The sequence below is a fragment of the Amblyraja radiata genome, unplaced genomic scaffold, assembly GCF_010909765.2.
Source record: "Amblyraja radiata isolate CabotCenter1 unplaced genomic scaffold, sAmbRad1.1.pri S89, whole genome shotgun sequence".
NCBI classification, from domain to species: domain Eukaryota; kingdom Metazoa; phylum Chordata; class Chondrichthyes; order Rajiformes; family Rajidae; genus Amblyraja; species Amblyraja radiata.
The window spans coordinates 1,098,994-1,114,721 of record NW_022630172.1 but is presented as its reverse complement, the minus strand read 5'-3'; the positions used below and the strand labels follow the sequence as shown (position 1 = coordinate 1,114,721).

General features: G+C 52.6%; 1 protein-coding gene across 1 annotated transcript; it reads left to right on the top strand.

The window, feature by feature from the left end:
- Positions 1-4,683: 4,683 nt before the first annotated feature.
- Positions 4,684-13,211, top strand: LOC116969599 (zinc finger protein 239-like). The gene is made up of 6 exons (XM_033016428.1): positions 4,684-4,694; positions 6,249-6,428; positions 6,574-6,666; positions 6,835-7,580; positions 11,725-11,805; positions 13,204-13,211. The coding sequence occupies exons 1-6, from the start codon at positions 4,684-4,686 to the stop codon at positions 13,209-13,211; spliced, it is 1,119 nt and encodes a 372-aa protein (XP_032872319.1).
- The last annotated feature ends 2,517 nt before the right edge of the window (positions 13,212-15,728 follow it).

The following is a 15,728-nucleotide window of genomic DNA, read 5'->3' as shown; positions in this document are numbered from 1 at the left end:
ATAGCCCCCAACCTGCAGTCACATCTAGAGTGCGGGGGGGGGGGTAGAGAGTGAGGGCAGAGAGAGAAGGGGCAGAGACAGAGAGAGAGACAGAGACACAGAGAGAGGGGCAAGAGGGAGGGGGGGTGGCAAGGAGGAGAAGAGGGAGGGTGGGTGAGGAGGAAAGGTGGGGGAGGAGGGGAGGAGTAGAGAGAGGGTGAGAAGTGAGGGGGAGAGAGAGGCGGTGCTGAGAGGGGGGAGAGGTGGGGAGCAGGGAGAGGGAGGGAAGAGGGTAGGCGGTGTGGTGGGGAGGGGGTTTAGGGGAGGGAGGGAGGGTGGGGAGGGGATGGATGGGGGGAGGGGAGAGAGAGAGCGGGGTAGGGGGGAGGAGAGGGGAGGCGAGGAGAGGGGAAGAGAGGGGGGAGAGAGAGGGTGTGTGAGAGGACGAGGGGGGAGGAGAGAGGTGGGGAAGGGGGTTAGGGGATGTGTGGAGGGGAGGGTGTAGGGAGGAATGGGTGGGGGAGGGGATTGACGGGGACGGGGGTAGAGAAAAAGAGGAAAGAGGAGAGGGGGGAGAGGAGAGGAGAGTGGGGGAGAGAGGGGAGAGGAGGAGGGGAGAGGAGCGGTGGGAGATGGAGAGGGGGGGAGAGAGGATATGTGGCAAGATGAAGGGGGGGGGGAGAACCTAAAAAATATTTTAGAACCAAAAAAGACACATTCTGCAAGCATTGTAGGACCAAAAGAGACACGTTTTGCAAACATTTTAGAGCCAATAAACGATTATCAAACATTTTAGAACCAATAGACACATTCTGCAAGCGTTTTAGAACCACTAAAGACACTTACATTTGAGTAGACATGTGTTCAGTGTTATTCACAGCTCAGAGAAACACGACCCTCTGCCTTACTCCATCTTGAAGAGACTGTGAGGCACACCACTTCCTGGTTTTATAGTCCCTCCCCCCTGCCGCCAGCAGGGGCAGCAGAGAGAATGGGGAATTTTGTTAAAACATTAACATCTCTGTCATTTCTCATCGACAGGAAAAATCCTTGGCACACATACGGCGGAGGGGGGCTCTGAGCAAGGTGGCCAAAAATGACGGCCGTAGGTGGCGGCGTTCTCTCGGAGATCACAGCACAGATGGCCAAAGCCGGTCAAGAACAGAGTTTTAGTAATCTAAGATAACTGGGGTCCCAGCACTGAGCCTTGCGTTACCCCACTACTCACTGCCTGCCATTTACTCCTACTCTTTGCTTCCTGTCTGCCAGCCAGTTCTCTATCCACATCAACACTGAATCCCCAATACCGTATGCTTTAAGTTTGTATACTTATCTCTTATGTGGGACCTTGTCGAAAGCCTTCTGAAAGTCCAGATATAACACATCTACTGGTTCTCCCTTATCCACTCTACTAGTTACATCCTCGAAAAATTCTATAAGATTCGTCAGACATGATTTGCCTTTCGTAAATCCATGCTGACTTTGTCCAATGATTTCACCACTTTCCAAATGTGCTGCTATCTCATCTTTAATAACTGACTCTAGCAGTTTCCCCACTACCGATGTTAGACTAACTACTCTGTAATTCCCCGTTTTCTCTCTCCCTCCCTTTTTAAAAAGTGGGGTTACATTAGCTACCCTCCAATCCTCAGGAACTACTCCAGAATCTAAAGAGTTTTGAAAAATTATCACTAATGCATCCACTATTTCTGCCGGTACTTCCTTAAGTACTCTGGGATGCAGCCTATCTGGCCCTGAGGATTTATCGGCCTTTAATCCATTCAATTTACCTAACACCACTTCCGGGCTAAACTGGATTTCACTCAGTTCCTCAATCTCATTTGACACCCGGTCACCTGCTATTGCCGGCAGATTATTTATGTCTTCCTCAGTGAAGACAGAACAAAAGTAATTATTCAATTGGTCTGCCATGTCTTTGTTCCTCATGATCAATTCACCTGTATCCTGCTGCAATGGACCTACATTTGTTTTAACTAATCTTTTTCTCTTCACATATCTATAAAAACTTTTGGAGTCAGTTTTTATGTGCCCTGCCAGTTTTCTTTCATAATCGATTTTCCCTTTCCTAATTAAGCCATTTGTCCTCCTCTGCTGGACTCTGAATTTCTCCCAGTCCTCTGGTAGGCTGCTTTTTCTGGCTAATTTGTATGCTTCATCCCTTGTTTTGATACTATCCCTGATTTCCCTTGTTATCCATGGAGGCACTACCTTCCCTGATTTATTATTTTGCCAAACTGGGATGAACAATTGTTGTAGTTCATCCATGCAGTCTTTAAATGCCTTCCAATGCATATCCACCGTCAACCCTTTAAGAATCAATTGCTAGTCTGTCTTGGCCAATTCACATCTCATACCCTCAAAGTTACCTTTCTTTAAGTTCAGGACCCTTGTTTCTGAAGTAACAATGTCACTCTCCATCCTAATGAAGAACTCAACCATATTATGGTCACTCTTGCCCAAGGGGCCACGCACAACAAGACTGCTAACTAACCCTTCCTCATTACTCAATACCCAGTCTAGAATAGCCTGCTCTCTCGTTGGTTCGTCTACATGTTGGTTTAGAAAACTATCCCGCATACATTCCAAGAAATCCTCTTCCTTAGCACCCTTGCCAGTTTGATTCACCCAATCTATATGTAGATTGAAGTCACCCATTATAACTGTTTTACCTTTGTTGCACGCATTTCTGATTTCCTGTTTGATGCCATCCCCAACTCCACTACTACTGTTAGGTGGCCTGTACAACTCCCACTAGCGTTTTCTGCCCCTTAGTGTTTCGCAGCTCTACCCATATCGATTCCACACCCACCAAGCTAATGTCCTTACTTTCTATTGTGTTAATCTCCTCTCTAACCAGCAACGCTACCCCACCTCCTTTTCCTTTCTGTCTATCCCTCCTGAATATTGAATATCCCTGGATTATCAGCTCCCAGCCTTGGTCACCCTGGAGCCATGTCTCCGTGATCCCAACTATATCATAGTAATTAATAACTATCTGCACATTCAATTCATCCACCTTATTACGAAGATTAGATTTCCAAAGTCTAAAGAGAGATTTAGGCAATTTGGAAGAATGGGCTGAAAGATGGCAGATGGAGTTTAATGCTGATAAGTGTGAGGTGCTACATCTTGGTAGCACAAATTAAAATAGGACGTACATGGTAAATGGTAGCGAATTGAGGAATGCAATTGAACAGAGGGATCTAGGAATAACTGTGCATAGTTCCTTGAAGGTGGAATCTCATGTAGATAGGGTGGTAAAGAAAGATTTTGGTGTGCTAGCCTTTATAAATCAGAGCATTGAGTATAGAAGTTGGGATGTAATGTTAAAATTGTACATTGGTGAGACCAATTCTGGAGTATGGTGTGCAATTTTGGTCGCCCAATTATAGGAAGGATGTCAACAAAATAGAGAGAGTACAGAGGAGGTTTACTAGAATGTTGCCTGGGTTTCAACAACTAAGTTACAGAGAAAGGTTGAATAAGTTAAGTCTTTATTGTTTGGAGCACAGAAGGTTAAGGGGGGACTTGATAGAGGTCTTTAAAATGATGAGAGGGATAGACAGAGTTGACGTGGATAAGCTTTTCCCATTGAGAGTAGGGAAGATTCAAACAAGAGGACATGAATTCAGAATTAAGGGACAGAAGTTTAGGGGTAACATGAGGGGGATCTTCTTTATTCAGAGAGTGGTAGCTGTGTGGAATGAGCTTCCAGTGGAAGTGGTGGAGGCAGGTTCGATTTTATCATTTAAAAATAAATTGGATAGGTATATGGATGGAAAAGAAATGGAGGGTTATGTTCTGAGTGCAGGTTGATGGGACTAGGGGAAAATAAGTGTTCGGTGTGGACTTGTAGGGCTGAGATGGCATGTTTCCGTGCTTTAATTGTTATATGGTTATATGGAACGTTCCTTGCATTGAGACATTGAGCCTTCAGGCTTGTTTTTGCAACACTCTTACCCCTTATACAATTATGTTGAAAAGTAGCCCTTTTTGATTTTTGCCCTGGATTTGTCTGCCTGCCACTTTAACTTTTCACCTTGCTACCTATTGCTTCTACCCTCATTTTACACCCCTCTGACTCTCCGCTCACACATTTAAGAAACCCTTTCCCTTTAACTCTATCCTCAACTATCCCATTTGACACCCCACCCCCATATTGAGTTTTAAACCACCCGTGTGGCAGTGGCAAACCTGCCTGCCAGAATGCTGGTTCCCCCACCTGTTAAGATGCAATCCGTCCCTTTTGTACAGTTCCCCTTTACTCCAAAACAGATCCCAGTGATCTAAGACTCTAAATCCCTGCCCGTGCACCAGTTCCTCAGCCACACATTCAGGTCCCGTATCTCCCTGTTCCTGCTCTCGCCAGCACGGGGAACTGGAAACAAACCGGAGCGAACAACCCTGGAGGTCCGGCTTTTCAGCATTTTTCCGAGCTCTCTAAAGTCACGCTGCAGAATATTCATCCCCTTCTTTCCGACATCATTTGTGCCGACATGCACTACCACTTCCGGCTGTTCACCTTCTAAGTGGGTGAACCTGTTCACAAGAGGTACAACACCTGGGGACGTTTGCATTCCATGCTTCCCTCCCTTTCTCACCGTCACCCCCCTTCTCACTTCTAGTACCTTAGGTGTAACAATCTTACTGTAGGACTTGTCGAGGAACGACTCAGTTTCTCGGATGAACCTGAGGTCCTCCACTTGCTTCTCCAGTTCCCTAACACGGTCCTTCAGGAGCTGTACCTGGATGCACCTCACATTTGTAGCAGCCAGAGGCACCAGCAGTGTCCTTGCCTGACATATCCTTCTTACGTCTCTCCCTCTCCAGCGTTTTGCGTAGCCTCCTCTCCTCAGCCTCCTCGCTGAAGACTCTCGAGCCAAAGACTCGCACTTTTCTCACAGGGCACTTCCCTCACAAGGCCGCTCCCTCACTGTTGCTCCCTAATAGCCATCTTGCTTATATTGACTGATAAATTGCCTAATTTACAAACAAAATTCCTCAGTTTTCAAAGGTACACAAAATTGCTGGGGAAACTCAGCGGGCGCAGCAGCATCTATGGAGCGAAGGAAATAGGCGACGTTTCGGGCCGAAACCCTTCTTCAGACCCCTTCTTCAAATGTCCTCGTTCTTCAGGGAACGGGGATTCCCCTCCGCCACCATAGATGAGGCTCACACCAGGGTCTCATCCATACCCCGTAACACTGCTCTCTCTCCCCATCCCCGCACTCGCAACAAGGGCAGAGTCCCTCTGGTCCTCACCTTTCACCCCACTAGCCGCCAAATACAACACATAATCCTCCGCCATTTCCGCCACCTCCAACGTGACCCCACCACTCGCCACATCTTCCCATCTCCTCCCATGTCTGCCTTCCGCAAAGACCGCTCCTTCCGCAACCCCCTCGTCAATTCTTCCCTTCCCTCCCGCACCACCCCCTCCCCGGGCACTTTCCGTTGCAACCGCAAGAAATGCAACACCTGTCCCTTCACCTCCCCCCTCGACTCCATTCAAGGACCCAAGCAGTCGTTCCAGGTGCGACAAAGGTTCACCTGTATCTCCTCCAACCTCATCTACTGCATCCGCTGCTCTTGATGTCAGCTGATTTACATCGGGGAGACCAAGCGTAGGTTGGGCGATCGTTTCGCCGAACACCTCCGCTCAGTCCGCAAAAACCTACCTGAACTCCCGGTGGCTCAGCACTTCAACTCCCCCTCCCATTCCCAATCCGACCTCTCTGTCCTGGGTCTCCTCCATTGCCAGAGTGAGCAACAGCGGAAATTGGAGGAACAGCACCTCATATTCCGTCTGGGGACCTTGCGTCCTTATGGCATTAACATTGAATTCTCCTCTCTCTTCCTCAGTTTTCAATTGTTTTCCCCTCACTGACTCACTTCTAACTCTGCTCCCACTTGGGCTAGAGCCAATCAAAGATCTTATAGCAGAGCAAGATGGCCTACTCCTACGCAAAACACTTAGTGCGGTCATGGGCAGATTCATGGGTGATTATAGGACCCATTTTAGCAACCAGCCTCCGCCATCTTGCTTCCGGACAAAGATCGGATCTGTAATGTCCTGTTTGCCAGCTTGTTGACCCTCTGTGTTCCCCTCCTGCAGGGCTTAAGAGCCGGTGCCGTGGACGGAGAGACGAGGATGGTGAGCCCCCCCCCCCCCCATCTGCTCGGTGTGCGGGCTGAGCTTCGAGCTGCTGAGCTGCGATGGAGGACCACATGACGGGACACAACAAGGAGAAGCGTTATGAGTGTGACGTGTGTGGCCAGGCCAGTCAGTACCCGAGCCAGCTGGAGCTCCACCGGCGGGTGCACACGGGAGAACGCCCCTTCGACTGCTCGGAGTGCGGCAAGAGCTTCACCTGCTATGACAAGCTGCAGCGGCACAACCGCGTGCACTCCGGCGAGAGGCCCTTCACCTGCTCCGACTGCGGCAAGAGCTTCAAGACGGCGGGTGCACACGGGCGAGAAGCCCCATGGCTGCTCCACCTGCGGCAAGAGTTTTGCACTGTCGTCGGCATTGGGGGATCATCGGCGGGTGCACAGCAGTGAGCGACCCTTCACCTGCTCCAACTGCGGCAAAGGCTTCAAGACGTCCAACCACCTGAAGATACACCAGCGCACTCACACCGACGAGCGTCCCTACACCTGTGCCCAGTGCAGCAAGGGCTTCACCAGCTCCACTAGGCTGCTGTCGCACCAGTGCACCCACACCGGCGAGCGCCCCTACACCTGCGCCCAGTGCGGCAAGGGCTTCACCCACTCCAGCAGCCTGCTGGTGCACCAACGCAACCACACCGGCGAGCGCCCCTACACCTGCATTAGGTGCGGCAAGGGCTTCACCTCCTCCAGCAAGCTGCTGTCCCACCAGCGCACCCATACTGGCGAGCGTCCCTACACCTGCATCCAGTGCGGCAAGGGCTTCACCCACTCCAGCAACCTACTGGAGCACCGGCGCACCCACACCGGCGAGCACCCCTACAGCTGCGCCCAGTGCGGCAAGGGCTTCAACAGCTCCACTAGGCTGTATTCCCACCAGCTCACCCACACCAGCGAGCGCCCCTACACCTGCATCCAGTGCGGCAAGGGCTTCACCCACTCCAGCAGCCTGCTGGTGCACCAGCGCAACCACACCGGCGAGCGCCCCTACACCTGCATTCAGTGCGGCAAGGGCTTCACCTCCTCCAGCAAGCTGCTGTCCCACCAGCACACCCATACTGCTGAGCGTCCCTACACCTGCATCCAGTGCGGCAAGGGCTTCACCCACTCCAGCAGCCTGCTGGTGCACCAGCGCGTCCACACCGGCGAGCGTCCCTTCACCTGCGCCCAGTGTGGCAAGGGCTTCACCCAGTCTAGTCACCTGCTGTCCCACCAGCTCACCCACACCGGCGAGCGCCCCTACACCTGTGCCCAGTGCGGCAAGGGCTTCACCAACTCCACCCGGCTGCTGTCCCACCAGCGAGTGCACGCCGGCGACCGTCCCGTCCCCAGCCCGGTGTGTGGAGAGCGCTTCACCATGGCCTCCTACGCCCCGCCTCACCAGCATGTGCACACCAGTGGCCAGCCCTACGACTGCCTGTACTGCGGTGAGGAGTTTGACAGCTCACGGGAGTTGCGGCAGCACCGGCGGACCCACGCCGGCGAGCAGCTGCTCCCACTGTGACAAGAGAGCACGGGGGCTGCGGGAACACCAGCGGATACACATCGGAGAGACCCTTTGTGTGCGCTGAATGTGTAAAGGGATTCACCCGCCTTGACCATCTGCTGGAGCAACGACGAGACCACACCGTCCAGCGCCCCTTCACCTGCCCGCTCTGCAGCAAGGCCTTTGCCCGCTCCAGCCTGCTGGCACATCGCCACGTGGATAGGCACAGTTTAGGTAGACGCAGGAAGGAATGGGTAACGTTTCAGGGTCGAGACCCATCTTCAGTGTCGACCCGAAACATCACCCATTCCTTGTCTCCAGAGATGCTGCCTGTCCCGCTGAGTTACTCCAGCACTCTGTGAATGTCACCTATCCATGTCTTCCACAGATGCTGTCTGACCCGCTGAGTTACTCCAGCAATTTGTGTTAGTCATAAAGTGATACAGTGTGGAAACAGGCCCTTCGGCCCAACTTTCCCACACCGACCAACATGTCCCAGCTACACTAGTCCCATCTTCCTGTGTTTGGTCCATATCCCTGCAAATTTGGCCTATCCATGTAACTGTCTAACTGTTTCTTGGGATAGTCACAGCCTCAACTACCTCCTCTGACTGTTTGTTGTATACTCCCACCACCCTGTGTGAAAATGTTACCCCTCAGTTTCCTTTTAAATCTTTTCCCCTTCACCTTGAACCCATGTCCTCTGGTCCTCGATTCCCCCACTCTGGGCAAAATATTCTGTGCATCTAACTAAATTGTGTTCTATGCAAGATTCCAGCATCTGCAGTTTCTTGTGTCTCCCTCACCTATATCCACCTATCACTTCTGAAGATGGGTCTCAACCTGAAACGTCACCCATTCCTTATCTCTAGAGATGCTGCCTGTCCCGCTGAATTACTCCAGCATTTTGTGTTCACCTATCACTTGCCAGGCTTTGTCCAGCCCCCAACTCTCTTTTCCAGCTTCCTCCCCCCACCCACTCCACTCAGTCTGAAGAAGGGTCCTGACTCAAAACGTCGTCTGTCCATTCCCTCTAAAGCGGTGGAGGAATTCAGTGGGTCAGGCGGCATCTGTAGAGGGAAGGGAATCTAAGGCAACCACTCCCACCTCTCCTTTCCAACTTTCTCCACCCCCCACACCAAGCAGTCTGAAGAAGGGTCCTGACCTAGAATGTTGCCTGTCCATGCTCTCCAGATGTACAAGTTACTCCAGGAGATTGTGTCTCTTTTTGTAAACCAGCATCTGCTGTTCCTTCTATCTGGTCCTCGATCCCCCCACTCTGCATTGCGCTCGGTCCGCCCAAGGCTAAGGACGGATAAGGACCAAACACAAATACTCCCAGTTGCCAACCATTTTAACTCCCCTTCCCATTCCCACACTGACCTTTTTGCCTGGGCCTCCTCCATTGCCAGAGTGATGTGACACACAAACTGGAGGAACAGCACCTCATAGCTTACAGCCCAATGACATGAACATTGAATTCTTCAAATTAAGGAGACACACCCCCCCCCCCTCCTCCCCCGTCCTAATCAAGTCCTGGAGTATTGATTCCCCTCCAAAGTGCCGGTAGAACTCAGCAGGTCAGCCATCCGTGGTGGGAAACGCATGGAGAAGTGTTCCTTATATAAGCCCCTCCTTGGCCCTGTCGAGGAGCAGACCATCAACAGTACCAGCATCTTCTCATTCATACTGTACCCAAGTGAAAATGCTATAGGGAGCCAAGCTGCAAACAGCCGACTGCTCACAGTACCAGCTGGCTGCCACTGGCCCAAAAACTTAAAGGCATTTAAATGTGTTTTTTTTTTAAAGAGAGGCTTGACGTATTTGTGCCTTACGTAACAAATAAAACCAGTTTTTTCCTGACCTCACTGTGTTTTTCGGAATTCTTCAGAATTCATGTTGTTATCAATAATGAAAGAAAATGCCAACCATCTCCAGAAATGATAAGAAATGATTCTCGCCTCCATGCATATCTGTAGCCGTAGGGCAGTTGCACACCTCCCCACTACTTCAAAGATAGTTCCTGCAGCTGGCAATATCGTTTGGCCGCTGTTGTGTTTTATTTGTTTAATGGATTTGATTAGATTAGGAAATGTTTCCTTTCCTGCAAGGGTCATTCCTCTGAGGAGTTTCTATAGCAACATGCCCACTCTTGCCTTTATGAAGAGACTGAAGATTTGTACTGCAAGGTATGTCTGACAAATAATGGATTAGCTGTACAAAATATGATCCATTGATTCAATTGTGGTCAAATCCTAGTGAACACTGTCACCTTTTTCTAACGCAGCCGTCACCAATGTTGCAGAAGAAAAAGGGCAATTATTATACACATTCTGCACAACATACTTTTTTGACACCAAACAATGTTACATTTTGTTTCAGGCTATTCTTTACCAATCCTCACTGTTTGAAGCCATTTCAGCCTTCAATGGTGAACATTGTTTATCTCTGCTGATACAAACTTTTAGCTTGGTACCAGACCAAGTGGGACCAGTGTGTTCCTGTCACACGGTAGGCCTGGTCCCCCAACGTAACCAGTTCCCCTAATGCAATATTCCACCACTCACCTGTTCCCCCAATGCAATAATCCTCAACTCACCCAAAGCCCCCAAATGTGCAGGGACAGCTTATTTCCCCTTATCCCCCAGCACTCTCTCCCCTCCAATTCAGCCCCCCAATTGCACTTGCTGCCAAGTATTTAAAAAATAATCCAATTGCACTTCCCCTGCCTCCCCCAGCACTCCCTCCCCTCCCCCTCCTCTTCAGCCTCCCTGTTTTTAAACTTTTAAAAACTTCCTGCAGGACTAAGTGGGGATGGCCAGCAAGGATTGGATCCCATTGTGGCATCATAGCTGTAACTGCCAGTGTGCAGATGGAAGCAAGTGTTGTCAAGGTGGGATTTTGTGAAGTTAAACATGTGAATAACTTGTAAAACATAACATCAATCTGAACAAAACTTGATTAAAAAAAGACACCACAAGACAATTGGGCCTCAGTGATTAATCTCAAAATGAGACGCAGCCGAGATTACTTCCAGAGCCTTTTACTTTCAATCTTAGCAAGAGTCTTTCCGGGGAGAGGGGGTGTGGGGCCCGGGGAGAGTGAGTGTGTGGCCCGGGGAGAGGGAGTGTGTGGCCCGGGGAGAGGGAGTTGTGGCCCGGGGAGAGGGAGTGTGTGTGGGGCCCGGGGAGAGGGGGTGTGTGGCCCGGGGAGAGGGAGTGTGTGGCCCGGGGAGAGGGAGTGTGTGGCCCGGGGACAGGGGGTGTGGGGCCCGGGGAGGGAGTGTGTGGCCCGGGGACAGGGGGTGTTGGGCCCGGGGAGTGTGGGGCCCGGGGAGAGGCAGGGCGCGGCCCAGGGTAGCGGGGAGAGGGGCATAGGAGGGGGGGACACATTGTAGTGTGGGGGCAGGCGAGGGAGTGCGGGGGGGGAGGGGGGGGGAAATAAGGTCCAGTGTGTGTGAAGTTGCGGGGAGGTTTACAATGTTTTTCTTATTTAATGTCCCTTGTCTAGTCTGAAATAAAGTTCAACATTGGATCAGAAGAAATATAATTGTGTGTGTTATATGATTCTATACATTTATATCACATTCATGTATGTGTGTTTATAAACATTTTATTCTTTAACAAGAATTAACAGAATTATGAACTAAAAGAATTATGAATCTAACCCTATATCACACACAACAACTTCCCCCGCAATGTCAATTACCCTGCGGGTCGGGTCGGTTCCGGTTACTACAAAATCAACTCAAACACTGCTTGTGAGCCATTTAAAAATAAATGATTTAAAAAACATTAAAAAAGACAATTACCAGAGTCAAATTTGATTCTTGACAAGAAGTATGAACTGACAGAATTATGAATGTAACCATATATCACACACACAAACTGTTGCCCCGCAACGTTGATTACACTGCGAGTCGGGTCAGGTCGGCTCCGGTTACTAAAATGGGCGGGGAAAAATGCCCAGGATCCCCTCCGTAGCTACTACACGTCAGCCCATTGTATTTCGCAAGAGTAGCCCGTCTTGCTCTGCTCTAAGATCTTTGCTCCCTCCCTCCCTCCCCACAGTGAGTGACGGGTTGGGGTTGGCGGAGCTCGGGGAGCTGGGGTTGGGGTTGCGGATGGCGGAGCTCGGGGAGCGGGGCCTGGGTTTGGGGTTGCGGCCTGGAGTTGGGCCTGGCGTTGGGGTTGGGCCTGGCGTTTGGGTTGGGCCTGGGGTTGGGGTTGGGGTTGGCGGAGCTCGGGGAGCGGGGCCTGGGGTTGGGGTTGGGGGAGCTTGGGGAGCGGGGCCTGGGGTTGGGGTTGGCGTTGGGCCTGGGGTTGCGGTTGGGCCTGGGGTTGGCGGAGCTCGGGGAGCGGGGCCTGGGGTTGGGCCTGGAGTTGGGGTTGGTGGAGCTCGGGGAGCGGTGCCTGTGGTTGGGGTTGGGGTTGGGGTTGGCGGAGCTCGGTGAGCGGGGCCTGGGGTTGGGGTTGGGGTTGGGTTTGGCGGAGCTCAGGGAGCTGGGGTTGCGGTTGGCGGAGCTCGGGGAGCTGGGCCTGGGTCCCGCCACAGCCCCACCACCACCATCATTAATCTCTGTGTGTGTGTGTGTGTGTGGGGCTGATGGGTGGGAGCGTCGTGCGGCCGCTGGAGGTGCTGGAGGAGTCATGTTGGGGCTGAGGAGGGCGGGGAGTCGGCACATTCACTCACTGATGTCTGTATCTCTCTATCTATCTCTGTATCTCTTATCAATTTTTCAATTAAAAATACGTTATTGGCATGATAAAAATACATTGTTATATTGCAAAGTATAGGCTTTGCACCTAAGGTCACTGGGTTAAAGGGCTTGATGCACGGAGCCGTTCAATCCGTCTGGAGGACATCCGTCACTTCCGGTATATGTTATTAATGCAAGAAACGCGTAGCAACAGTACGGGTCATGGGTCGTGACCCTACTGCCGTGCAACCTCCCTATTCCAATATTGCTGGTTGTGGGAGGGGACTAATTTCCAGAGAGCTAGTATGGACATTGTGGGCCGAATGGATTCGTGGGCTGGCAGCTCAGTCACTGAGGCCAGGCAGTACAGTCACTCAGACCTGGCAGGCTGGCAGCTGAGAAACTGCCAGAAATTCTGCACAAAACAAATGACAGACTGTGAGAGAGAAGGGGAGAGGGTGGACTGAATGGATTATTGTGCTGGCAGTTCAGCCACTTACGCAGGTCACATTGCAGATTTTCTTCCCCGCTGTTAATTATGCTGCAAATTGTTATTTATGATCTATTTAAAAAATAAAATGCACGCAGAGACAAAAAGGATAAAATCACCTGCCGGACAAATATTTTCAACACTATTTCAGACGGGTACACAGTGGGGGTGGGGGTGGGCAGGCACGTCCTGGTTTTATCAGTGTTCACGACAAACTGAAAAATGCTCGTGTCGCCGAGTGAAATATCAATAACCGGGCCCAGATCTGGTCTTTGGTTTGCACCTTGTTTACGCTTCAGCTCCTGTCCTGTTGTCTCTCCCTGTTTTATTGTCAGCCACTTTGACATTGTTTCTTTTCAGGGATTTGAATGGGAACAACATCACAAGAATCACCAAATCAACCTATTCAGGATTAAGACATTTGTGAGTTCTGTAAGTCCAAATATTGCTTTTTGCACGATTTGGTTACATTTCTGCTGCTGCTTCGTGCTTCCAGCTGTTCACTTTCTGCCATCAGTGTTTCTGTTTTGTAACTTGCAGCTTGTTATTTAATACAACATTTGACAGTCCCTTGTGAATGAAGTAAGTGCAGGAGTGAGGTATGGTTGGGATTAGTACACGGCCAAGTCAGCAAAGACTATATTCCACAGTATTGTCCCTAACATATTTACCCCCGAGTACTGTGAATTATGGTGGGATGTACAGTGCCCTCCATGGGACTAAGACCCATCATTTATTTATTTGTTTCTGTATTCCACAATTTGAGATTTGCTATAGAAAAAATCCCATGTGGCTAAAGTGCACACTATCGGTTTTTAATAAAGGCAATGTTTATACATTTTGCTTTCACCATGTAGAAATTAAAGCAGTGTTTATTCATAGTAAAAAAAAAACTTATCTCTCCACTGCACTCTCCCCCCTCATGTCAGAGTCAAAGTCAAAGCCCCCGGCTGGCGATGGCGATTGTCCAGCGGCCATTAAAGCAACGCCGGGTGATGCAAGGTCGCACACCGGGTCCTGGTGTTAGAGCCCCGGCGTGTACTCGCAGAGTCCCACGGCCATTCCAAGCCGCGCGGGGCGATGCTGTAAGGCCCCGCTCCAGGTGCTCTTCAACCACGCAACTGGGGCCCGGGGAGAGGGCGTGTGGGGACCGGGGAGAGGGGGTGTGGGGCCCGGGGAAAGGGGGTGTGGGCCCGGGGAGTGTGGGGCCCGGGGAGTGTGGGGCCCGGGGAGAGGGAGTGTGGGGCCCGGGGAGAGGGAGTGTGGGGCCCGGGGAAAGGGGGTGTGGGCCCGGGGAGTGTGGGGCCCGTGGAGTGTGGGGCCCGGGGAGTGTGGGGCCCGTGGAGTGTGGGGCCCGGGGAGTGTGGGGCCCGGGGAGAGGGGATGTGGGGCCCGGGGAGAGGGGGTGTGGGGGTGTGGGGCCAGGGGAGTGTGGGGCCCGGGGAGTGTGGGGCCCGTGGAGTGTGGGGCCCGGGGAGTGTGGGGCCCTGGGAGAGGGGGTGTGGGGCCTGGGGAGAGGGAGTGTGGGGCCCGGGGAGAGGGAGTGTGGGGCCCGGGGAGAGGGAGAGAGTGGGGGCCCGGGGAGTGTGGGGGCCCGGGGGAGAGAGGGGTGTGGGGCACAGGGAGAGGGAGTGTGGGCCCGGGGAGAGGGGTGTGGGGCCCGGGGAGTGTGGGGCCCGGGGAGGAGAGGGGTGTGGGGGACCGGGGAGAGGGGGTGTGGGGCCCGGGGAGAGGGAGTGTGGGGCCCGGGGAGTGTGGGGCCAGGGGAGAGGGGCTGTGGGGCCGGGGGAGATGGGGTGTGGGGCCCGGGGAGAGGGAGTGTGGGGCCCGGGGAGAGGGGGTGTGGTGCCCGGGGAGAGGGAGTGTGGAGCCCGGGGAGAGGGGGTGTGGGGCCCGGGGAGAGGGGGTGGTGGGGCCGGGGAGAGGGAGTGTGGAGCCCGGGGAGAGAGGGGGTGTGGGGCCGGGGAGAGGGGATTGTGGGGCACGGGGGGGGGGGTGTGGGGCCGGGGGGGGGGGGGTGTGTGTGGGGCCCGGGGAGAGGGGGTGTGGGGCCCGGGGAGGGGGTTGTGGGGCCCGGGGAGAGGGGAGTGTGGGGCCCGGGGAGTGTGGAGACCCGGGGAGAGTGGGTGTGGGGCCGGGGGAGAGGGGTTGTGGGGCCGGGGGCGGGATGTGGGGCCCGGGGGAGAGGGGGTGTGGGGGGCCGGGGGAGATGGGGTGTGAGGGCCCGGGGAGAGGGAGTGTGGGGCCCGGAGAGGAGGGGGGTGTGGGGACGGGGAGAGGGAGTGTGGGCACGGGGAAAGGGAGTGTGTGGCGGGGGAGGGAGTGTGGGGCCCGGGGAGAGGGAGTGTGGGGCCCGGGGAGAGGGGGTGTGGTGCCCGTGGAGATGGTGTGCGCGGCCTGGGGTAGCGGGGAGAGGGGCATAGGAGGGGGGGAGACATTGTAGTGTGGGGGCAGGCGAGGGAGTGGGGGGGGGGGGGGGGGGGGGGGTGGGGGGGGGGGGGATAAGGCCTCGTGTGTGTGAAGTTGCGGGAAGGTTTGCAATGTTTCTTATTTAATGTCCCTTGGTTAGTCTGAAATAAAGTTCATCATTGGATCACAAGAAATATAATTGTGTGTGTTAAATAATTATATACATTTATATCACATTCATGTATGTGTGTTTATAAACATTTTATTCTTTAACAAGAATTAACAGAATTATGAACTGACAGAATTACGAATCTAACCCTATATCACACATAAAAACACAATTTGAGATTTGCTATAGAAAAAATCCCATGTGGCTATAGTGCACACTATCGGTTTTTAATAAAGGCCATTTTTATACATTTTGGTTTCACCATGTAGAAATTAAAGCAGTGTTTATTCATAGTCCCCCCATTTCA